Below are 26,107 nucleotides of genomic sequence, written 5' to 3'. Positions count from 1 at the left end.
CTGCCCCATGAGGCATTGCAAACTCTTCCCAAAGCATCCTGTGGCCAGCTGCACATTGGGATAGCTACCACAGTGGCCTGCTCTCTGAATCGATGCAACAGATGCTAGCGTGGATGCACTCTGTCGACACAAGGAGCACAGTATGGACATGCAACAGTGTTTTTAATTAAAGCAGCTTAACTTTTGTTGACAAAGCTTTGTAGCGTAGACAAGGCCTAAAAATCATGATCTTACTAAAGACATGAATCTGTAACCCACTAACCCCCTAACCCCTTTTTTGTACTATGACTACAGGGATGTTAATAGGTAACTTCACCTGGAATGGTCCCTTAGAATATGTGCTAACTACTTATGCTAAACTGTTCAACCTCATATTTAGCTGTGACACTCTGAGTACCTTTCCCAGACCTGAGGAAGACCTCTATGTAGCTCAAAAGCTTGTCTCTTTCACCAGCTGAAGATGATCCAGTAAAAGATATAACCTTATCACCATGTCTCTCAATTAAGATCCTCATCATTATCTCAAAACTGCACATAGACATAAAACTGATACTTAAGCCTCCAGGTCCATTAGTCACCTGAGTTTTATACTGTTCAGCAAGATTTTCCTGCTGCTTTACTTTTTCTTGCAGGTTTAAGAGTTCAGCTTCAGCCGAAACAGTGTTGTCTTCCAAAGCAGCAAGTAAAGCCTAGATTAAAATATACAGAAAATAAATATTTTATTCTTGTTATAGGCAATACACTTTTTTTCTGATAATGAAGAATTAAGAAATCAAAGCACCATCAGCACTATTATATGACTAGCCATTAAACTACTGGTATTTAGTTGTACATGATCATATTTTGTTATTTTGCATGGTAAGTAACTGTGACAAACTCATTTAAATCTGTCAACTTTCATTCATATTTGATCCAGAATAGAAATACTACACAAAAGATGTAAATCCTGTCATTTTAAAGACAGACTGAGTGTGAGTTAATCTAACTCTAGTTAGGGCAAACCAATATTCAATCAGCTTGATTCTCTGGCTGACTAAGAAGTAGGCAAAATCAAAGAGGCATTTGACAGCCTTGGTTAAAAAAAGGAAATCTTGGATTTATTTTCCAAGTTGGAAGGGCTATTAGATTTTAAGGACTATAGGGGATAATAGTCACTATACAGAAAACAGAAACTGTTTCACTTCCCCCAGATAGTACACCTGATCAAACAATATATTGTTGTATTGCCTATGTAACCTTGACCAGCAGGTCTGATGTGATGATGAATTCTGGAACATCTTTATAGTCTGTTTCAGAGTAGCAGCCATGTTAGTCTGTATTCGCAAAAAGAAAAGGAGTACTAGTGGCACCTTAGAGACTAACCAATTTATTTGAGCATAAGCTTTCGTGAGCTACACGAAAGCTTATGCTCAAATAAACTGGTTAGTCTCTAAGGTGCCACTAGTACTCCTTTTCTTTATAGTCTGTGACCACTTTCAACATTAAAGTACTGGGATCTGAAAGGGAAGCAGGGAGGTACTTGAAACCAGAGAATGTGATTCTCAATGTACGTCTACACTTCAAGCTAGGAGTGTGATTCCCAACTGGAGGAGAAATACTCACACTAGTTCTGATCAAGCTACCATGCTAAAAACAGAATGTAGCACAAGCAGTCGGACGGTCTAGCAGCCCCGAATATATGTCTGGGGTCTTGGATGGGACCGTACTTGTGGCAGCTAGGCCCTCCGCTGCTCATGGCTATACTCTAGTTTTATCATGGTAGCTTGATCAGAGCTAGCATGAGTATTTCTTCTTGAGCTGGGAATTAGTCCCCCAAGCTCCAATTCCAAGTGTAGGCATACTGTGAAAGGCTAGAAGGACAAAAGGAAAGAGTACTTTCTAGACATGTTTAGGTTTTTTTTAAACTTTTATTGTAACTAAACATAAACCAGATATTATGTATACTATTTTATTCTGAGCTGATCTTCTCTCTACACTCTTAATAAATCTTGTTTTTAATTAGATCTCTCGAGACTTACTATTTGGGAATTTCACACAGAAAGTCAAATGCCATTTGAACTATGTATGCAGCAATAAAATTACTTGAATGGTAAAGAAGCTTTCTTGTTACAAACTGGATTGCAGTATTTGTAGATCAAATGACATATGAACTAGGCATCTTTTGATGTAATTAACAATTAAATAATAATTGTGAATATAATCTTTGGAGGAGTGGGATGAAAGGTGGCCACCCACAAGCCCCAGTGATTGGTTTTTCAGTGTGTAAAGCTTTGGTTTACAGGAAAAGCCCACAATGGAGATATCCAGAATAATAATATGAGCCACAGAAAAAGAACAGCAGGATAGGTAGGAGCAAAACCAGCAAAGGAAAGTCCGAGAGACTCTATCAAATTGCGCCAAGCAAGTTTGAAACCTCCTTAACTTAATTTGAAACTAGTTATTAAAAGTGAATGCAGTTCCCATGTTTGGAACATTGTTAAAATTTGTTTCAAGTTAAAAGGGTAATTGTTAGTTACGTAATCATACAGATAATGATAATGAAAAGGACACAAGGTAGTGTGGTAAGGTACAGGACTGGCCGATCAAAGACCTATTCCTAGCTCTTCCACAGATTTCCTGTATTAACCTATCATTGTCTCATTTTCACCAACTTCAAAATGGGGATAATACCTACTTCACATGGGTCTTGTGATGTTTAGTTCATTAATGCCTGTAAAGCTCTTTGGGATCCTTGGATGGAAGGTACTGTATAAGTGCACAGATTATTAAAGGAGGCCTCGAGATATTTAAAATGTATAGGAATAACAACATCTGAATTAAATCTAGTTACTCTTTATTTTAAAATGCATCAGGTATTCAGTGTTATTCTCATACTGAACAATGAAATGATATAACAACCTACCTTTAATTTTGCATTTTCAAGACGAATATTTGCATTTTCTGAATTGATAGAATTAAGCTTTCCATGGATTTCTTCATTTGAATTTCTTCCACAATCTTGTATTTTTTTCAGGTCCTCCAAAAGGTTTGTGATCTGCCTTTATTAAATAAATCAAGAACTTTTGCAGCAACTAGCATATAGTACTTTTTAAAATTTAAGTTGCATATTATGTTCCTCTAGCAGTTATTGAAAAGTTTGTGGGTTTTTGGCTTTTTGTTTTTATTAAAGTAACTCCACATATTTACACACCCCAAATGAGCAACTGGAGAAGTTGCAAGTTCTTCAGCTTTTCCAATAAATGATGTAATAAAATTAAAGGATGTGAAATGGGGTTAGAACAATTGTAAATAAGCTGATTAGATGGAATGCACAGGCACTCTTCCAGCACAAATATCAGATTATATATATTTACAGTCCAAGACATTATGATGCAGAATTTAAAAAGGGACTGTCAAATTAAAAGCCATCTTAAAAAATTGTCTTATGTAGGTTAGGAATACCACCTTCAACTATTAAAAGTAAACCGATTCTACTTTACTTTTCACCATTTATGCCAATTTACTTTTTGTACTACAGTCAAATTAGATAATGAAAATTGTCTAATCAGATTCACGTCTGTTCACAGAGAGTTTTACTTTCTGGTGCTCATTCCCTGGCATAGTGCCATAGTTTTTGCTGCAATGTTTAACTCTAAGGAAAGAAACTTTTTCTTTGAAATTAAAAAAAAAAAGAGAGAACGCTTTCCATGAAAATTAGGTTTTCTGAGACTTAAAAAACCAAAACCTGTAAACTTAATTTTGGCCCTTATAAACATGTGAACATTCCTCTTTAAACAGCTATTTGACAAAACAAACATTCTGCATGAAACCCAACTAAAAAGTACAGGCAGCAGCCATTAGTCTTATTTTACATATTTATGAAAAACCTATTGGAAATACAAACTGTAGTTCAAACCATAAAAATGTGTAAGAATATTTCTTACCATATGCCAAGGAAAAAGGCATTTTTAATTATTCAACCTTTTTCTATTATATATTTTAAGATTTTAGGGAGTTCTGTTTTGTCTGTGATTACAGGGAATACAATGTTATAAAAATGGCACACATGTATACATTTGGTGGCAAATCCTACCCCTATCTCCATGTATGGAAGGCCCATTCCGTAGTGGAACTAACTGGTCAGATTCACTGCAGCAGAATTGAGAGTAGAGAGCCAGGAGTCTATACGGGGGGGTTCTTTTGTGCTGTTGTGGAGGCAAGCTTTGACAGTGGGGCTGGAGAAGAGAATCCCTGTTGTATCAGTTACTACTCAGAGCCTTCAGCTATTTTCCCCGTGTGAGGTGTAACCCAAGTTCATAGCCTGTAATTGCAGCCACTGCTGGCAGATGAGAGGGTTCCCTGTGTCAAGCACAGTAAGCCCCTGTAGTCAGGAATGATGTAGGGGACAGAATACACTCCTTGATGAGTAGGAGTTACTCTTTAGTTATAATGGAAGTTGTATGATCCAATGGAGAGAAGACTATAATGCTAAGATATGTTCCATAGTTGAAATATCTAATTCTGAGCACCAATTTCCAAGTTCTAAATTCTACCTAGAATTTTAAATAGAAAAACCTGTATATGAAATTAATATGATTTCTTATTAATTTGCAAAAAGCTTCAATAGTTTAACTTACTTCTTCAGAGTTTCAGTTTGAACCTCTAACCTAGTCTTTTCTTCTACAGCCTTCTCATGATGATTTTTCCAGACACTGGAAGCTGAAAGTACTTCAGACAATTTGACTTCCTGGAGAATATACAAAATATAGATCATGTAACATAAGAACTGCTTTTTAATTTTGCACAGTTCCCTAAACACAAAAGGCATTTTAATTTAAAGCAACCTTAAGTTACACCTCAGTAGTATAAAATAATGTAAACTTAAGCTTGCAATCTCAAGAAGAAAAATTAAAATAAATTTTTAATTATGTTAAATAAGCTTGAACTACAGAATTATGAGTCCCTAGAACTGAATCACAATTAAGCATTCATAATGTTTTCTAGCTGCAGACTGCAGCAAGACTTCAAAATTTGAGGTAAAATGTTTTCTTAAAATAAATATTTTGACTGTACTAATCTCAGAGACATAAGAATGACGACATTTTTTAAAATAAGAGATCAAAATAAATGCCAAAATGAAATTGAGTCACAACATCAAAATGTTGTGAAAAAGAAACAATAGCTAACTAAGAGAGTTTCAAACACAAAAGAAGAAAGATTGGATTTTGTGGTTTATTTAATGGCTGTTAAAGTAGAGCTTCTAAAAGCAGTGAAGAGTTAGCCACACATGTTCCATTAAAATTAACTGCTTCGAAAACCTTCAGCTTAAACCTCACAATAGGAAAATAAAGGGAAAGTACTATGAGAACACATAAAAATTGGAGTTAGACAAATGGCAATTAAATTACTTTAATTAATTAATTTATTAAAAGGTCCAGTTCAACTGAATGTCATCATGAGAAAATCAAGTTGCACCGTATGGTCTGAAGGTAAATTAAGCCCACAAAGAAGAAACAAAGCAAAATTTAATTAGATCCTGATATACCAACTAGGCCAATGTATTGTATGTCTAAAAAGGTGTAACGTTATGATGAAAGCATATTCCCACCTATTGGGAAATGCAATGAAAGGAGACAAAGTTTTAAATGTACTCTAATGGGACAACTGATTCCATTCAGAATTGTAATCCACCAGCTCCAGAAAGATCACTCAAAAAAGTTCTGATCCTCCTGGCCTTCTGAAATTTCTTAACATTGGTGAAAAAAAGGCAGCAAGAGGCCCTCAACAAGGTCCAAGCAACAGCTGAATGAGAGGATTCTAACTTCATTTTCAAAGCTCTACAAAATTCAGAGCATACAGCTTACAAAGGGAGATTTGAGCATCTATAAGAAATGCTGCCTGCTGGATCCATTTTTGAAAAAAGAAAATAGCTGAGTACTAAGACATCAAGACCCCAATCCTGCAATCTGATCTGTGTGAGTGGACATTTGTGCCCATTAACTTCAATGTCTATCCACACAGCTCAAACTGCAGGATCGGGGCCCGCCTATGAATGTAAGGGAACAAGCTTCTCAATGATATTTAAGGATTAATGTGCATGACTCCCAGTAATATTAACTGGCATATACCGTACTGAAGGGAGACCAAAGCCCCTAGAGCAAACTTACAAATTGTACAACCACGTGGTCCAAGTCATTCACTAAACTGACGTTTTAATTTTTTTAATAAAATGAAGACTAGATGATTATGATGGTCCCTTCTGACCTTAAAGTTCATGCATCTTATTTAGCAATTACTTTTGGATCACTGATTTTAAATTACCCTTCTCTAAAGTGGAACAAATTAAAAGGTACCAGTCCAGAGTACAGCACGCTCAGTCGGTCATTACTGTTCTTCAATGATGAGGCAATCTTAATGTTTGATTGCACTTATTATTTTAAATAATTGATTATTTTAAAAAACATTTGATTATATCAACACAGCCACTTACCCTCTTTCTAATTTTGGAAGTTAGTTTTTCAACAGATGCTTCAAAACATTCAGCTCTTTGTTTCTGGGCTCTGGTTGCTTTTTTCAGAGCTTTCTTCTTTTGCTCATTTGTTTCCTTTACAGCTAAAATTTGGAGCTTGCGTTTGCCAGTTTGAAGCTTCCACTCAGTTATTTTCTTTTCCAGAGTCTGCAGCATAATTAAGCAAAATGAATGATATATTCTGAACATTATGGGGCAGATTTTGAGTCACAGTAACATAACCATGCAGGGGAGAAAGACTTTCACCCCACCTGCACTAAGCTACCTGCATCCCAAATACATGCACAAGGGTGAGAGCAGAAACTGTGCACCCCATATTTCCACACACTGAATAGTGAGAAATGGGGATGGAGGGACAGAGGGGGAGGAGGGTACATAAGTCGGAGGGTAAGGAAGGAGCCAAATGGTGGGGGAAAGCCTTGGGGGTGGGGGCACAGCAGAAGGGGAAGAGGATAGGAATAAGTGAGTAGGTTGTGGGGGGCAGCAGCAGCAAATGGGGAGAAGGACAGACTGGGGCTTGAGGGGCAGAAGAGTCTACAATTACTAGAAAATACTCCCATCCAGAACCTGGAATAGAAGCCAAGAGTCCTAAGTCGCTACATTCTTCTGTTGTCAGCAAATAGTTCTGAAGACCACTGAAAAAGTGTGTGTTTCATCCTCCTCTAGTGGCTGGCCAAAACAGCATATAACCACCTACTACTGCTATCAGTTACTAGATTAGCTCAAGTGGTTCAAGTATGTGCTGTGGATGTAAGGGTCTAAAATCTGCTGATGACCCAAACTGGCAATCAATATGAGTCCACATGACAGAAACTTTTTTGCAGTTTGTTTTTGAAAAAATTAGGAAATTACATTTAACCAAATACATTAAAAGAACATTAAGGCTGCATAGTCATACACTCAAAAGTTAGGAAACGCCAACACTGCCTTATGTGTATAAATTATAGTACAGTCTTTAATTACATGATAACATACTATATTTTCCACAGGACCCCTGCCTCATTCAGCGATCTGAATGCACCCAGTCTGGGGATGAATCAGGGCTGTGCAGCGAACAAGACAATTATCTTCAGCACCCCTGCATCATTTATTGCAGAAGTTAGAAGTATACAATGAATGAGGCAGAAGATTGCAAAAAAAGAGAAAGGATGGTCTCAAAGTTGAGTCAGATGAACGTTGCCCTGGAGAACTGGATTCTCTCCATGCCTCCGCCACAGAATTCCTATGCAAGGCTGGGCAAGTTACTTGAACTAGATATTTATGTTTGTTCCCATACATAGCATTTTTTATTACAATAAGGATGCTAGAGGCAAATCACATCAAAGACATTAGAACAAGGTATAGTGACATTTGGCGAAGAAAGCAATCAGATGTATCCTTAAAGCCTGCTTGAAAGAGGGCCCAAACACAGTTGTCTTTAGGATGGCCATCGATGGCATCAACAATCTACCAGCATGCAACTGTTTCTTGATGGACAGTCTTAAAGCCACATTGATATTATCGACAATTTTTCCACCATGCAATAAAGTAGTAAACATGTCAGCTACATATACCAGTCTATATAAAATCTTCTATCAGGTCATCTTAAAATAGTTTAAAGGCAGACATGACTAAATGTAACATGAATTAAAAACATGTATAGTGCCTTCTCATTCAAGTTTGGGCCATGACCCTTCCTAAGGTGGGTTCCAAACACATACATATCTAGAATGATATGCAATCTACTTGGTAGTCAAAAGAAAAAAAAAAAGGAACAATGTTACTTCTTGATGTAAGTGTGAAATGAAGCAGTTTATATTTGTGATTGATCTTTATAACTGTGATTTGGGAAATAATATCTTCAATGAATTAAGCAAATTTAGGAGAATATAGAAGATTTTTATTTGTCAGTCTGTTGCTTATACGTTGGTAAAAGATATTACCTCACCTACCGTGTTGCGTATATTAAGTTAAAGAAATACATAGGGAATACAATTGTTAGTCCTTTATATCACCACAAGATGTCACTATCACACTATGACTGACAGTCCTGTGTAGCATGCAGCTATGTCCTTTACAAAGACTTTAGTAAATTTAAACTTGGAACTCATTTCATAATGAGCAGAAAACATTCAACCTGTCCCAAGGCTTTGTCAGGGTATCAGCTGACTTCAATGGGCTATGGACACTTAATTACCTTAGATTCCTTTGAAAACCTCAGCCCATATGGCTGTCTACTCTCACTGAATCTTTATGCAAAGATCAGCTTATTCCTTGAAATATACCATTTAATAAAATCTGCTGGGAGAATTCTAATAATTACACTGTGCAGAAGTACAAGAAACAATATCCTTCAGAACAAAACATGGAATGTGTATACTTAATTTCATGTTCCGGAGTAAAAGTGTTAGAGGAGAAAATAAATAATCTTCCAAACCTGGAAAAAAAAAAAAAATCTACCCTACTTTTAATTTCCAAATGTTGACTTCTTAATGGCAAATACCATATATTAGGGCTGGCAAGTGATTAAAAAAAATTTAATCGTGATTAATTACACGATTAAAAAATACCATTTAAATATTTGTGGATGTTTTCTACATTTTCAAATATGTTGATTTCAATTACAACACAGAATACAAAGTGTACAGTGCTCACTTTATTTTTTATTACAAATACTTGCACTGTAAAAAACAAAAGAAATAGTATTTTTCAATTCACCTAATACAAGTTCTGTAGTGCAATCTCTTTATCATGAAAGTTGAACTTACCACTGTAGAATTATGTACAAAAAATAACTGCATTCAAAAATAGAACAATGTGAAACTTTAGAGCCTACAAGTCCACTCAATCCTACTTCTAGTTCAACCAATCGCTCAGAAAAACAAGTCTGGTTACAATTTGCAGGAGATAATGCTTCCAGGAGATAATCCATGTCCCCTGGAACGGTGGCTAAAGCATGAAGGGGTATACGAATGTTTAGTATATCTGGCACATAAATACCTTGCACCACCGGCTACAAAATGCCATGTGAATGCCTGTTATCACTTTCAGGTGACATTGTAAATAAGAAGTGGTCAGCATTATCTCCTGTAAATGTAAACAAGCTTGTTTGTCTTAGCGATTGGCTGAACAAGAAGTAGGACTGAGTGGACTTGTTGGCTCTAAAGTTTTACATGGTTTTGTTTTTGAATGCGGTTATGTAACAAAAAAACCCCCTACATTTGTAAGTTACACTTTCACTATAAAGAGATTGCACTACAGTACTTGTATGAGGTGAATTGAAAAATACTATTTCTTTTATCATTTTTACACTGCAAATATTTGTAATAAAAAATAATATAAAGTGAGCACTGTACACTTTGTATTCTGTGTTGTAATAAAAATCAATATATTTTAAAATGTAGAAAAACATCCAAAAATATTTAAGAAATTTCATTTGGTATTCTATCGTTTAACAGTGTGACTAATCGTGATTAATTTTTTTTAATCGTGTGAGTTAACTGCAATTAATCAACAGCCCTTATCTATATAGCTATACATACACACACACAGTTAGTATTTGGCATTGCTCTGAAACTTCTACAGTGATATTGTTTTAAAATCACTTTCATTCCTATATTCCAAAAAGTGTAAAAATACATCATTACAAAGGTTTGTATCACTATTAGAAAATCATATTCACCAAGAAACAGGTGTAATCACTGTTAGAATTAATTAATTTCTATAATTAACTTATCAGTTGAGTTTATCTTTGCAATTGAGTAAGATTCTAGTAAGTCTAAACACAAAAAAAATCCTGCATATTTGTCTGTATGGTATCTATGAGGGGATCATTAATATCCAAAACATCAGAGTCCAAGGTCAAATCCAAGCCTTATTACTAATCTAGGCAAAAAGGAGTACTTGTGGCACCTTAGAGACTAACAAATTTATTTGAGCATAAGCTTTCGTGAGCTACAGCTCACTTCGAAAGCTTATGCTCAAATAAATTTTAGTCTCTAAGGTGCCACAAGTACTCCTTTTCTTCTTGTGGATACAGACTAACACGGCTGCTATGCTGTAATCTAGGCAAGTTACCTTTGCAATATGACATATCATGCCTTTCAACTCCTACTGTTCTAGGAGGGCTTCGTGAGTGACCAAAAGACCCAAATTACGCATATAAGATGATTCAACTGATTTTTTGACATGTTCAGCTAGTACACATACAATGCTTAGTTTAACTACAAAACTCAGCTTTCCTCAGACTATATAAAACTTCTCCTTCCCCTTTAAAATTATATTGCAAACTTGTATTAATTTCCCTAGTTTCTTTAATTGTGCTTAAAAGATTGAATATGTGGCTAGTTACAACTGATTTGGAGCAACCACAAGTAATTCCTTGGAGGATCAGTTAAAATGAAATGAAAATGATATGCTGCTCTATCCTTCTCTAGTAAGAGATTCTATTTTAGGAATTTTTAATTATACAGATCAACTGGCCAAACCTTCCCCCCTGCATATGATGGGAGATGACAGAGCACCTATGCAAGCTCCCACAGACCATGGATTGTAGAAGTGGCCTCTCCACTGGTGCTCCATTGCCAATGGGGTAGGATTCCATGCTACTTCGCCCCTGAAAAGAACCCTGCACAAAGCCTATTTACTTGGCTGTTTTGTTTGGGCTCAGTAGGCCATAATTCTGTATTCAGAGAACAATACTATATGTAGTAGACAAAGTAGCTAATTTCAATTATATTATCCAGTATATAGAATACATGAGTTGAACTGGTGAAGAACCAGCAGGCATGCCAGCCAGGCCTATAGACAGCACAGACCATAAAAAGAGCCAAACAAAATTAGCTCATCTTTAATAAGGGAGAATAAAGTATGGCTAACACAGGGTTTTACTCAATGTCATTGTCATTATTTAGTGTACAAGCAAGAATGAGTTTAAATAAAAAAAACCAAGCTTGGCAGTTATATTTTCAACAGTAGCAGTTCTGCTTGAAGTTTGGCCCATTGAAAGTGTGTGCAGCAGAGACCATTATCAAAATATTGTTCAGTAAGAGTGAACTTACTTTTTTTTATTATTATTCTAAACTGGAGAAAGTGAACAGAAGCTTATATTCATACCAAGATTTTTCTCTTTTTATTGAGTGTGTGATAACAAGCAACTGACCAACAGGTTGATGGTAAGGTATCCGGCAAATTCAAAAAGATAAAAGGTAATAGGGATAGTCCACTTTTAAGAGAACTCCCCTGCTCAATCCTAAATTTCACATTCCTTGCACATTTCAAATACTAGTAGAGAATCTGTGGCTACAGTCTGTCCCCTCCCTTGCAGCCACCTGATCACATCCTTGCAGTCTTTCAACACTGACAACTCCCGTCAACTCTCTCTGGTTGTTAACACGAATATTTGTCCCTTTATTAGGCCTTGATCCTGCAAACATTTCCATCCATGTTTACTTTAAGCATGTGAATAGTTGCATTCTCTTCAGCGGGACTCCTTAGGTGCACATGTGTAAGTGTTTGCAGGATAAAGGCTACTTTGGATACTTTTTACATCATTCTATAAGTGTCTATAGTGTAAGCTCTGAATATTTATAAAACTCATTTGTAATTAAGAGCATTGTCCAAGTGGATCTCAAGAAATATATATTTCCATTAGTTTTACTGGTTTGGGGTTTTCTATTCTAATTTAAGTCTATACCAGGGATTTAATTTAATAATAACAAGTGACATTTTAAGATTTGACTGACAACTTCTAATTTAAAATGGCCCTCTGGCCCCAACATACTTTCATTAATTTACCAATGAACTAAAAGTAAACCCAAAGGAAAAATATTTGTAACCTGTAATTTTGCTTTCAACTGATCATTCTCAGCCTCCTTTTTCTGAATCTGGCATTGCAGGTGGGTTTGTACAGCTTCTACTGACTTTGATAGGTGGTCTGCTTTCAGTGCATTTGCCTATGCAAAAGATATGAACACAAATCTTTTAATTTATGCAGATATGCCATAAGAAGATTTCTCTATTTTTTCAGTATAATTGATTTCTAACATAGAGTAGTACACACACTCTGTGGGTACATACACAATATAATTATGAAACAGATTGCAAACCCAGACTCAAGTATAATACCCTCAACTGAAGCACTGTCTAGAGCTGTTTTAACCCTCTTATTGAGTATAGTCAGTGCTTTTCCTCCCACCCTCACTTTGAATGGAGCCACCTCCCTTGTCTGGTACAGAGGGTAAAAGGGACCTTTATCTACATATTTTGGCGAGGTTAGCACTGTCTAGAACACTAGCCTTCAGCGACAGATGAACTCAAAGAGCACAAGGAGAGTGACTGTGAACAGCCCCTGTACAGAGGCAAAATGGAGAGGGGCTTTTGCACTCTCTTCTCTACAGGACTGCCAAATTTCTAACAGCAGAAAACCAAATACCATTACCCCACCCCTGCCCCGAGGCTCCACCCCTTCTCCCTCTCTCACCCCTCTCTCTCCCCACTCACTTGCTCATTTTCACAGGGCTGGGGCATGGGGTTGGGGTGAGGGCACTGGCTGGTGGTGCAGGCTCTGGGATGGTGCCAGATATTAGGGCTGGGGCACAGGGTTGGTTGCGGGAGGGGGTGAGGGTTGTGGACTCCCGGTGGCACTTACCCCAGGCGGCTTCCGGAAGCAGTGACATGTCTCTCTGGCTCCTAGGCAGAGGCGCAGCCGGGGAGCTCTGTATGCTGCCCCAGCCTGCAGGTGCCACCCCCACAGCTCCCACTGGCTGCAGTTCCTGGCCAATGGAAACTGCAGAGCCGGCGCTCAGGGCGGGGGCAGCATGTGGAGTCCCCGTGGCTGCCCCTATGCCTAGGAGCCAGAGGGACTTGTTATTGCTTCCTGGGAGCTGCGCGGAGCCGGGTAGGGAGCCTGCCAGCCCCCCCATCAACTGGACTTTTAATAGCCCGATCAGCAGTGCTGACCGGAGCTCCCAGGGTCCCTTTTTGACCAGGTGTGCTGGTCGAAAACCAGACACTTGGCAACCCTACCCTCTACCTTATGCATGTGTGCAACATTAGCCTAAACCTAACCTTAAATGAGAAACGACAGTCAGGTCCAAACCAACCTCCCGCTTCAGAGCCATCCCTCACACTGACCATTGGAGGGGCTGGGGTGAGAGTGGTTCACAATCCAAGAAAAACATCTGGAGCCAAACTTCCTGGTGTGGGTTCACCTCTATGAGAAACACTGGCCACAGGAATAGCTTTTCATATTATGTTTGAAATTAAATATTACACTTCTCACAATTTGAAAAATTAGGAGTTTTGGAGGTAAGAATTTAGCACACGGAGATAAAACATCTATTCTGAGGGGGAAACGGACTTACTTTTTCCTGTTGAAGCTGAGAAGAAAGCTCTACAATATGCTTTTCTGTTTCAAGCGTTTCTTTTCTGAGACCCTTCATGAGGGAAAATTAATACAAAATTAAAAGGTCTCAATATGCACATTTTGGGCTACATTTTCATAACTGCACTCAAATTGCACATGTAAAAGGGATAGTTTATTAGGGAATTGAGCTCTCATTTCCAGTGACACAAAATTTCAAGATGATGCTTAAAAGCAAAGAAATAGTACACCTGAATATAAGAACAAAAGTGTCTCAAAGCAGGGACATGAATTTAAGTGTACAGATGCACAGTCAACATAATTGGGTACCTAAATTTAGCTGATGTACAATGATGCCTTGTATTACAGGGATTTGTTCTGGGACACTCTTTTTGTCAAGTTTTGTCAATTTCCTGCAAATCAAATTACTGAAGGATACACATACACTTCATTTACTTATCAAATTGTTTTTAAAATTCTGATTTTTAAAATTACATTTGAAGAGGCCACAAGAGAGCAAGGAGACAGAGCAGACAATAAGGGAAGAGCCAAAGAAGGAATTAAGAATGGGGTGCTACTCTGGTGAGTAAAAAAACCAAAAACCAACCTAAACACAGAGCCAGTAAATATTTGTGAACTAAGTAAAAGTAATGTTACTTTTGAGATAGGAGCTCCTAATTGTAAAGATTATTTGGTCTTCCCCGGAAAGTAAGTTTTAGGATTCAACCTCTGTTGAAGGTAAATTTGTTGGCTGAATGCTTTTCAGACATAACAGCCATATTCTGCCCCTCTACCAGACTGGTAGTGTTCCATAAGCAGCCCTTGTACTGACACCTATTGTTCAGGTTGCCTTAACTACTGAATATCAGACTTCCTGCGTTGTGAAAAATAAACAGCTCTTTTAAATCTGATATCATTCAAATTCCAGTGTAGACAGTTTCTGCCCAAACTAGGAATAAAGTGATTTGGTTTATATTTTTTGGCCTTGGACAAGTCATTAACACCACCTTGGGCCTCAATTTACCCCATTTGTAAAATGAGGATAATAATACATGCTACCTGAGATATTTAGCACCGTATCACGCTTTTCAGCTAAACATCTTGTTATTCCTTCTCAGTACTGGAGTAAATTGAACTTCAACTTCTAATTACTCTGTTTTAAAAAAAGGTACTGGTGGAATTTTACATTTCTTTGTAATACTGAAGTTGCAACAAAATGGTTAAACTTCTCTTGTCATTGCTTTCATGGAGTTAACTATCTGGATTTACCTCTCTGAAGCTTTAGGTACTTGGATACCATATTGACCTTTATTTTCTCATTTGTGGCAAATGGCATATTTGGGGGAATGATTCAGAGGGTTTACAAGCTTTTAGTTCCATCTGCTTGCTCAAAATGGTGTAGTCTGATCACGATAGCTACCATCTGGGTAGGAATACGACCTCATCATGGATTGGAAACATTACATAAACTATAACAAAAATGGTAATTTGGGGGAGCAATGAATTCACGTTTTTCCCTCCCCTACAGTGCCTATCGATTTATGTCAGAATAAAAAGGCAATGCACTTGAATAACCATAACATTAAAACAAAAGTAACATCTGGCCTTAGAGAAACAGAGCTAGACATTCTTCTCAGTTACACCAGTGTAAATAAGTAGCATTTCCATTAAAGTTACTCTGGAATAACACTGGTGAACATCATCATAAACTGGCCCATGCTATATATAGGATAATGTACAGCACATTAAACTCTGTGACACCATACTCCTGAAAAATATCACTAGTAAAATGGGTAAGGAAGAAACAAAATAATGGAAATTGGGTGAGAGCCAGGCAAGTATATCAATATACACATACATGTGACCGCAAGACAGAAAGACCTGATCCTGATCCTAGGTCTGGCAGTTGCCTAGTGGAATTGTATGAGATGTGGATTTCACTGCTTTGGCATACCTTGATAGGGTAAGGAGCCAGAAAATGTAATTTACTTACATCATTTTCAGTTTCACTTTCAGTTAACTTCTGCATCAAAATGTCAATTTGTTTACTGCTTATCTGCAAGTCAAAATAGAAAAAACAACCAATATTTTAAAATTAATTATTTTATAGTATATGGAACTTGCTGATTCAGTGTAATCGGAATGGAGACTGATATATATGAAATACCCACAGCAAGGAGGTATTTACTTTGACATGCATGATTATTTACAATTGGTGGGAAATACCTTAGAGATTCTGTTCAATCTATGTGCGGAGTTTATCAATAGGGGAAAATAAACCAAGGTTAATTCTATATGTAACACTGATTATTTTTTAAATAGAAGCACTTACATGGCATTCATATTTAATTTTCCTTGTTCAAATAGTAGACTAAAGTACAAGTGTGTATTCCATTCATCTATTTTAAAGACAAAGTGAAGCATTTCCTTAAGAGTTTCTGAAAATATTGTTTGATGGCAGCTAAGATTATCTCCAGACCCCAAAATCTTATATCCCACAATATTAACTTCTATCATAAATATAAACTTGGAATGGCAAAACCATTTATGCAGCCATAACTATCACACAATCATCAATTACATAATTTGGCAGTCAAAGTTGTCCTTATTTTATCAGTTAGTCTTTTTACCCTTATTGATGGAACTTCCAGTTAAGTAAATCCCAAACTTTTTAACTTCAGAGAATGGGCTCACTGACTTCCAAGGAAGTTTAGATGACTCAGCATGTTACAGGGCCAGTGCATATTGAATTATAAGAAGGAGATAACCAGCAAGTTGAGTGTCAAACTACAGATGGATCGGAAAGCAGAGAAAAGTAACAAGGGGAAAAGCAAATGAGAGCTGCATTCTCGGCACTGGTATTTGCAGAGTGCACTCTGCTGGATTTTGGAAGCATGGTGTACTCTGTCTCATCAGTGAGAGGGAAGCCTTACAGAGCATTCTGAACAGAGCCACCAGCACATGTGTACAATGTCCACTTTAGGAATTCACTGCTTATGTATGCTTGGTTTTGTTTAAATACAAACACCGGTGAATAGAAGGTATTCAAACACAAAGAGATAATCACACTATTATTGTAATATAATGCTCTCTATATTTCTTCACTTTTCTTCTCTCTGCCTCCCTATTATTTACCAGTTGTCATTCTCTATTTGTTTGTCTTTTCCTTTTTAAACTTCCTCTCCTTCCTTGATTATTCTATATACATAGGCTCCGGAAAAAAGAAAAAACATGCCTTCTCTCATCTGCTTTTTATTAAAAACTTAATATATCTTTTTTGAAGTCAAGCAATTCCTATTCTGTCTTATTCAGCAAATGTGATTATGATTAAAGACTATATATACATGAAAGGAAAGTATGGGTATTCTATGATATTTACAATACAATACAAGCATAGCATAGTTTTCTTGAAATAGGTTAAACTTCCTACACAACCTGGGGTTGATTTGGACAATAAAGAATATTTGAAACAGTATGATTTTGCATTTTCTGTGACTGGCGCTTTCTTTCTTTGAAAACACTACTGAAAAAGTTCAGGAAAAAAAATAAAATGTGCTCGTGCTCTCTGTTAAACCAGCCCAAGATTGTTTTGGGTCATCTTACTTCTTCATGCTCTGTTCTAAGTAGGTGCAGTAACAATCCTTTTATGTGTTTGAGAGTCTCTAGTTCCTTTATCAGTAAATCCTCTTGTTTAGAAATCTTAAGCATATCTGATGTAGAAAGGTTACACACCTGATAAAATATTAAGCCACAAACAAATATACTGTAAGTGTACTACAATATTTCCCCAAAACAGCATGATTACCACTATTAAAATTTAGCTTTAAAATATAGAAAACATAAAATTATTTTTCTAAGTACACTGCAAAAATATCATAATGAATATGCAAAATACTGTTTAGATTAGAATTTAAACATTTTGGTATGAAATACTACATAATTCAATATTCACTCTTCAAAGTCTGTTACAGAGAGATCAGGCATATGCTCTTCTCTAGTTTAACTTTTTTGCTGATAAAATACCCAATTTTCCTCTCCCCAGGGAAAATCCATTTAAATCAAACTAGTTATGCTGCTCCAAAAATAACAAAGGACAATCAGGTAATAGACCTTTTAGTAAGTACTATCACAGAAGTTATTTCATCTGGATTTGCACATATGTATTCACAATACTTCTGTCTGTAGCTGGAGAGAAACTGAAGTACTATTGGAAATGTTAACTCTGTGGTACAGAAAAGTGTGAATTCCCAATGGCAATTCTTAAACAAATTATCCATGAGGGACTACAAAAAAATCAAGATATCTTGACTCCTAGAATAATATTTGTTTTGTTTTATAAACTTAAATAGTAATAATGTATTTGTACTCAACAGGTTACAGACATCAAAAATCTCATTTGAAGATATTTTTTAAAATCATAGTAAAAAAAAAGTAACTCCTGTACAATATTGTGTATAAACAGGGTTACAATTGGGGAAGAAGATGCAAATGTACTCAAGTTCTTCTCACAAACCCACAATACACAAGTAGGTATACGTTTCTGCTAAAATGATCAGCAGTAAAATAGCTCAGAATGTTGACTGGCATCGTTAGGGTTCAGAATTAACATTCATGTGAGATGAAAACAAACATTCGGACCTCTTAAAGCTCTTATTTAAAGATGTATGTCTGCACTCATATCAACGCATCAGTCAACATTTAGAGTGTTTTTCTAATCAACCATATGAGTTAGACATTTAAGATTTTATAAAATAAAAGTTTAATTCTGCAGAAATGAGTGGAGCAAAAAAAAAAAAAAAAAACACCATACAGCATATCCCAGAACACTAACCCAGTTAGAGTTCTGATGGTAAATATGTACACAGACTTTTGTATAGTATTAAAATACAGTAACTTACATTTGTCATTCCAGCAATAGTGACTTTAAAAGAAGGCAAAAACATTTCTATTGAACTGATTGCCATCTCTGCTTCAAGAAGCTTTTCCTGCAATGTGGCAATTTCATCTTCTTTCAACCTATTCACAAGAACTTAATAGAAATCAAATTGCACGAACTATACATGTTTAATATCTAAATAAACTTTTCCATTTCACAAATATTTATGAACCAAAGGCAGAATTTTCTTATAGTGTTCCCTTAATATACAGGCTACAACTCCTTTTCAACTGCATATCATAAATTATTTACACTGAATACTTATGGGAACACTTTCTTGCTGCTGCATTCTATGTCCTCTAAAGCCAGAGGAAGTAAGAACTTTGGGAATTACCCTATTTAAAAACAAACAAACCAAAAAAAACCTTTTGAAGCAAAGTTTATTTTAAGTGTTACCAATAACTCCTTAGATGACTGTACCACGAACTTTTAATAATCAAATGTACTTTTCACTAATTAAGCTGTTTGCTTTTTGCATTTCACTCAGCCAGGGGAATGAAAATAGACTAAACAATCTCATTTGCAGGGTCTCATGAACTAGTACAATATACAGCAGTGTTCAGATGGCAAACACAGACAGGGTGAGACTTTCAAAAAGTTCCCTATTATAGGGTGAAATTAATCTCTGTTCAGAGGACCTACATAAGCCCCTATGTTGTCTAAACACAAAGCCTTAAATGAATCATCTGCCCAAGCATGAATTGCACTCACAGAAGATAAATATTTATGTTTTGAACACATTGTGTGGATTTGAACAGCTAAAGAAGCATAAATAAATGCTGTCAGAACAGATGAAAGACTGTTGGTCTCATGAAATTCTGTAATTGTATTTTTCCTGGTCTGAAGCATACCATCTCATTTCACTCAGGTTTTGTTGTAGGAAGTTTTCCTGTGATCTGCTTTTGAGCTGGGGTGACAGTTCTTTCAGCTTGCTCTGATGTTTATCCATAACTTTGGTAAATGAACTCCAATTCTGCTTCAAGGGTTCCTCCTCCATGCATGCTGAAAACTTACAAACATTTTATTTTATTTTAGTCTTTATCTTCTCCCCAACTATTTCAAGACATATTTTCTACCTATAACAACGAAAGCTTAATCAAAAGATTCTCTATCACAAGATAACAAACAAGAATATGGGGCCAGAATTATTTCAAATGTCCATCATCCCTTTTATTATGGGAAACAGAATGGAATTAAAAGATGGTACCAATTTTCTCCTCAATAATTTATTACTCTACGTACTTTTCTCCTACTTTCTTTAGTCTATATGTAAGAAGTCTTGTCCAATGCTGTAAAACAGCTAACAGTGGACGTTATACCCTGAAGATCAAGCATATTACCATCACAGTGAGAAAAATGAAAGTCCAGAATTATTTACTTGTATAAATGGGCAGAAAGAAGGATGTTTCTGATTATAGTTATCATAGCGACAAATTTAGCATTAAGGTCACATAGTTTAATTATTAGCTTCTTAAAAACTGTACAGAAAACAATCCAGCTGGGATTTCTAAAGGAGCCTAAGAAAGTTAGGCAACCAAATCCTATTTAATTTCAAAAGGGAATTGTGTACTTAACTTCCTGATTATCCTTTGAAAGTTCCACTCTACAGGAATTTACAGCTAGTCAGGAATTAGGTAGAATTTTCTTTATGCTTTCGCACACATCATTCTATGAATTCCTTCCAATTTAGCAGGAAATTATTTAATGCAAGGGAGTTAAGAACAAATGTGTAAATATCTCTAATGCCAACAGGAGTGCAAGAAAGGCTTAAGAGCGTCAGCCTCATACTGATACTATTGTTAGGTCTTCCCTACTTGGTCTGCTTCTTCACTTAGACCAGTAAAATATTTTCCATGTTGGTTGACTTTTCTGATTCTAAAATAGTCTTCACAGGACTGAATCAATGAACAGAGTTTTGCTGCTTCTCCGGGTGTAATAGGTAGTGCATGTCTTGTTCCCTACAATAACTATATTGAGAATTATGTAACAATTGGTACCACTCATTGCTAAGCTTGCTATGCTTAGCTGCCACATGAGCCTAAGAGACATCTCAAGACAAAACAACTTAAGTTCTTTATTAAGTAGAAATACTCAAGAAAAATGTTCAGGACAAACTAAATTATCATTTTCATCTGTTATTTCCACCATCACTAAAGGCCCCACCTTGTGACATAACAGGAGGAGGTGAGAATTGAGAAAACTGAGAATTTAGCATCAGACTCTTAATAACTAGACTATAACATCACACTTATTTACATCTCTCATAATGTGAAATTTTACAACCAACTTCTATTTTTTCCATTTTAATTTCTTTGTTTTTTCATAGGTTTGCGTTTCATAGGGGACTTCAATCTGAATGACATATGCTGGAAGTCTTATGCTGCTCGTACGAAAACATCCTCTGAATTTCTAAAAGTTCTAGAGGACAATTTTTTAATTCCAGAAGTGTTATACCCAGCTCAGGGGAATTCTATAAAAAACCTTATCATCTTGACAGGAGGAATCGATTGCAGAACTAAAAATGAGCGTTTCCGTAGGTGCAAGTGATTGTGACTTGATTACATATGTTGCACACAAAAGACAATGAAGTCCAAGCCAGTCATGGTGATTTAAAAGGGCCAATTATAGAAAGCTGAAAACAATTATGAACCAAATCACTTGAGAGAAAGAATTTATACAGAAAAATGTGAAAGATAATTGGTAGCTGTTTAAAAACATTTTATTAGATGCCAAAAAAGGTACAATTCCACAACTGAGAAGGCTATATTGCTTAAAAAACAACCTGGTTCAGAGGGGAAGTGATATACAAAATGTGGTGTGGTGGTTAATGCACTTGACAACAATCCCAGAGGTTAATGGGTGGGGTCTCTATTGATCTTACACTGAAAGGCTGTCTCCAGTTCACCTCCAGAGGGTTTGAGAAGTCAAGGGTGTAGCAGGGCAGTCACACTGCCCCAGCCCAGAAGGGATTAAAAAACAGTCCTTGTGGAGGGCTGGGGCTGACAGCCAATCAGAGAAGGCTGGGAGGCAGCCAAACAGGGCCAGGCTAGGCCATATAAAAGGGCTGCAGGGCCAGCAGGCTACCAGTTTCTCTCCAGCCTAGAGAGGGAAAGACTGACTGCCTGCAAGCAAAAGAAACTACCTTGGACAGAGCAGTGGTGGGAAGAGCAGGAGGAGCTCCAGCCTGGTGAACTCCCAGGCTGAGAATTTGCTTCCAAGGCCTGAGGAGGTACTGGGGCTGAGGAGAACAGCCAGGGAAGAACTAGGCAGCCAGTCCAACCCCCTGGCCACTTCAGACTGCAGTTTGCCCCGAGGGAAGGAGCTAGATGAGGACTGGCAGTGGGTCACTGAGGTGAGGTGGGCTTAGGGGATGGGGGTTCCCTGGGGAGGGGAGGACCCTGAGTGTGGGGGCCACTGCTGTGGGGCAGTACCCAGGAGAAGGGGCACTGTGGGCCAGGAGGGATTCGGAGCCTGAAGTATAATGGTGGAGATTAAGAATAAAAAGACAAGAAGCAACAGCAGGAGATGGTCTGAGGCTGGCTGAGTTAATTCCCGGACTAACCAGCAGGAGGTGCCATAGCGGTGAGGGCACATCATGCTACAAAAGGCGGCTGGACATGATGCTAGCCACATTACTCCCTTGTATAATATTGGCTATGAAAAATGACACACCTTAAAGACATTACTGCTAAAGTTTGCAGATGACAAAGATTTGGGGAGTGTTTAAACAATGAATTCACACCACTGATCCAGAGCAATCTGGATTACTTGATAAACTGGGAAACAATATACATTTCAATGGAGCCAAATGTAAAGTCATATATGTACAAAAAAAAAACGCAGGCCATACTTAAAGGATGGGAGACTTTTAGGGGTCTACCAGTGTGGCAGTGTACCCCAAAAGGCTAAAGTGAACTCTGGATGTAAAAATGGGAATATCAAGTAGGAGAAAAGAGGGGTTATTTTACTTCTGTATTTGGCACTGGTGCAACTGACCACTACTGAAATATTGAGTACAGTTCTAGTGTCAACAATTCAAGAAGGAGGTTGGTAAAATGGAGATGATTCAGAGAAGAGCCACAAGATGATTAAAAGACTGGAAAATGTGCCTTTTAGAGAAAGACGTAAGGAACTATTTAGCTTATCAAAGAGAAGATTAAACAGACTTAAGTCTGTTAAGTACTTACATGGAAACATAAATTTGATATTAGAAGGCTTCTCAATTTAGCGGATGGAAGTATAACAAGATTGAATGGCTGGAAGTTAAAACCAGACAAATTTAGACTAGAAATAAGGTGAAAATTATTATCAGTGAAGGTAATTAACCACTGGAACAACTCAAAGGCTGTGGCAAATTCTCCATCACTGTTTTGCTACAAGATCTTATACTCAATGAATCTAGAACATTTCCAGTCTGAAGTCTTAATAAATAAATAAGAATAATAAACTGATTGTTTCTTTGACTGGTGATGCAAGTTAAAAGGGTACTTAGTTCCAGGAGAAGTAGAATTTTTCTAGAGTGATATAAATATGTATAGCAAAACAGTAACCAAATTAAAATTTATAAGCATTTAATGAAACCAGCTAACAATACTAATTTAAGTTGTAAGAGTGAATTAAGTCTCCATTGGTTCTACAAAGTAAATTCTTGCAAAGTTACTTGTATGTAGGCTTGTTAAGTAAGTTCTATAAAATATATTTACACAAAGGCTTAATACATTTCATTCCATGTGTGCTGAATGCAAATTTTCATATGTTCTCAAGTTAATATTGCTATGAAAATATTTTTGCTATATTTACACACTGCACAACTAAGCACAAAAATTTATGACTGAGATTAGTCAAATTCCTTCTATGCAGCATCTTGGGAGGCTTAGCATAGCATTTAATTTATCCTAGTTCATCCAGAGCCAGAGAAGCACAAACTAGAATTTATCCATTTTTTCAATATGTAATTTTTAGAGGTAGTCTTCAATTAGGATATAGGATCTCTCCTACCTTGTGTCAAACTTGCGTGAATCTTCTTTTAAGAACATAGCTTCTCTTAGTAAATGTGTAGCATATTCATACACTTTCATAAACCAACGCAGAAGTCTTCCGCATAATATCCTTTATTCTAACCCCATTTTTCTTTTATTCCCCTCTGAATTTATTTCCCAGTGGCTTGAGATGTGACCAAACAGCTTCCAACAAACACTTGTTTAAGAGCAGGTCTACGCTACTGCTTAAATCCGTCTAAGTTATGTTGCTCAGGAATGTGAAAAAGCAGCCTCTGAGAGATGCAAGTTTTGTGCTGTTCACACTGGTGCTATGTCAGGAGGAGACACCTTCCCACCACTGGTGCTATGTCAGGAGGAGACACCTTCCCACCAACATAGCTTCCGCTTCTTGCAGAGGTGGAGTAATTATGCCAACAGGAGAGCGCACTCCCACCGGCATAGTGTCTCTTCACTAGCTGTGCTACAGTGGTGCAGCTGCGCCAATGTAGCGCTGTAATGTAGATTTGCCCTAACTCACTTAAAGAATTATCCTATATATGTCCTTTATTAGCATTGCACTCCATTCCTAAACAGCAAGAGTAGACTCTTCAAAAGTGCCTAGGGGAGTTAAATACCTGGCTCCGATTGATTTTTTTCAAGGGGAATTGGGCACAAAACTCCCTCATACCCTTTTGAAAATCAAACCCCAAATGCATCCCTTCTTCCTACTGTCTACAGATAGGACACAAAATTTAAAGTTTGATCTGAAGCCAGGGCCTAGTCAGTAACAAAGTGCATACATTACTTTCCTTTGTAGGAAATGCTCATACATCAGTAACACATTAGCAGTGCAGTCCCTTGGGTAGGGCGAATCGGCGCAACTGCTCCGGGCCCTGCATTTTGGGGGGCCCCGTGGGCCGGTGCAAGTGGTCGGTCCCGGAAGAGAGAAATCTGTCACTTCTGCCCCGGGCCCCACACGGCCCTATTGATGGCACTGCAAATTAGTATGATTTGACTTACCTCAGCAATGTCAAAAGACAGCTTTTGTTGAACATACAACTCTGATAGACTATCGTTATTCTGTATGTGCATGGATGACAACATTGTGTCCTAATTCTGCAAAAAGATTAAAAGTTGATATAAAAGCATCTCTCTACAGTGCCATCATCGTAATAAAAATAATAGAAAAGCAAGCTAATGAGGGAAGGCACAGTAGTTAAAGATCACTGGTACCTCAGTTCAGTTGAATATAAAATGCAGGATGAACAAAACCTAGACCTACTACAAGAATGAGGCTTCCAGGTGACCCCGAGTGAAATTACTGGCCAGAGTCAATACTTAATAAAGTAAGGTTGTAAGGGATATTTATTTAGCACTTATTTACTTGGCCCCAACCACTCACACATTCATTGCAGAAAAGTTAAACAACTCCCCAAAATAAAGGGCTACTGACTGTAACTGACATAAAAGGGAGGGAAGGAGGGAGAGAGGCCCGTCAGGGCAAAGCCTGGCCTCAAGATCCCCCACCCGAGACACAGCAGCCGACGCCGTGAGTGTGAGGGGACGGGAAAGGGGCCGGCACTACGCGGGCGGTACAGGGCACCCCCAAGCAGCTTCCCCTTGCCGCGGGCAGTGCCCGGGCACCTTCCCCCAGCGAGCCCCGCCGGTACCGGCCAGCTCCCGCCCACGACCCTGAGCCGCCAAGCAGCGCCGCGGGCCATGCCACGCCCCGCCCCCAAGCAGGACAGGGGCGCCCCCCGCTCTGTCCTGCCCCGCCCAGGCCCACCCGGTGCCCTGCCCCGCCGGAGTCCCTGGTGACGTTACCCAGCCTCCCTCCACGGCCGTCGCGCTCCTTCTCCCCGGCGGGAGGCGGGAGCCGCAGCTGCTGCCTTGGCAACCTGTAGCCGCCCGCCGCTTCCGCAGCGCGGCTCCCTTCCCTCGCCGGCACTCAGGGGCGGAGCCCGCTGCCATGCGGGGCCGAGTGGTGCAGGGCGGCCGGGGACAGCTCCGCCCGCGGGCAGCCGCTCGGCCGGGCCTGGCTGCTGCTGGTGACTGTGAGAGCAGGGTCTTGGCCCCGCGGCGCCCGGTCCCGAGCGCCCCGGACAGAGCCCAGCTTCGTCCTCCCAAGTCCCCGTCAGCCGCCGGGAACAGGGCCCGTCACACACAGCTCCAGGCCAGGCCCCCCCCCCTCATCTGCCCATCACACACAGCTCCAGGCCAGCCCCCCCCCCCTCATCTGCCCATCACACACAGCTCCAGGCCAGACCCCCCCCCCCATCTGCCCATCACACACAGCTCCAGGCCAGACCCCCCCCCATCTGCCCATCACACACAGCTCCAGG

The 26,107-nt window shown here is 38.3% G+C and overlaps 1 protein-coding gene across 6 annotated transcripts in view; it reads right to left on the bottom strand.

Moving 5' to 3' along the window:
- The window catches only part of ODF2L (outer dense fiber of sperm tails 2 like), a 53,470-nt gene extending 27,577 nt beyond the window's left edge, over positions 1-25,893 (bottom strand). For 3 of the 6 annotated variants that reach the window (XR_012160421.1, XM_073357167.1, XM_073357172.1), the window contains exons 1-12: positions 25,590-25,893; positions 24,786-24,881; positions 19,638-19,795; positions 18,749-18,866; positions 17,454-17,582; positions 15,844-15,906; positions 13,852-13,923; positions 12,325-12,441; positions 6,470-6,655; positions 4,617-4,726; positions 2,903-3,038; positions 579-689 (exon numbers count right to left, since the gene is read on the bottom strand). Coding sequence is in view for 5 of the 6 variants with exons in the window: in XM_073357167.1 (XP_073213268.1) it covers positions 579-689; positions 2,903-3,038; positions 4,617-4,726; positions 6,470-6,655; positions 12,325-12,441; positions 13,852-13,923; positions 15,844-15,906; positions 17,454-17,582; positions 18,749-18,866; positions 19,638-19,795; positions 24,786-24,869 (1,284 nt within the window). In the remaining variant the exon portion in view is untranslated. Of the gene's footprint in view, positions 1-578; positions 690-2,902; positions 3,039-4,616; positions 4,727-6,469; positions 6,656-12,324; positions 12,442-13,851; positions 13,924-15,843; positions 15,907-17,453; positions 17,583-18,748; positions 18,867-19,637; positions 19,796-24,785; positions 24,882-24,998; positions 25,463-25,589 lie in introns of those variants that run through there. The other 3 variants (XM_073357169.1, XM_073357171.1, XM_073357170.1) reach the window with 3 other exon arrangements.
- Between the last annotated feature and the right edge of the window lie 214 nt (positions 25,894-26,107).

The sequence above is a fragment of the Lepidochelys kempii genome, chromosome 8, assembly GCF_965140265.1.
Source record: "Lepidochelys kempii isolate rLepKem1 chromosome 8, rLepKem1.hap2, whole genome shotgun sequence".
NCBI classification, from domain to species: Eukaryota; Metazoa; Chordata; order Testudines; family Cheloniidae; genus Lepidochelys; species Lepidochelys kempii.
The sequence above is the reverse complement of the archived record's forward strand: the minus strand, read 5'-3'. Positions and strand labels throughout refer to the sequence as shown.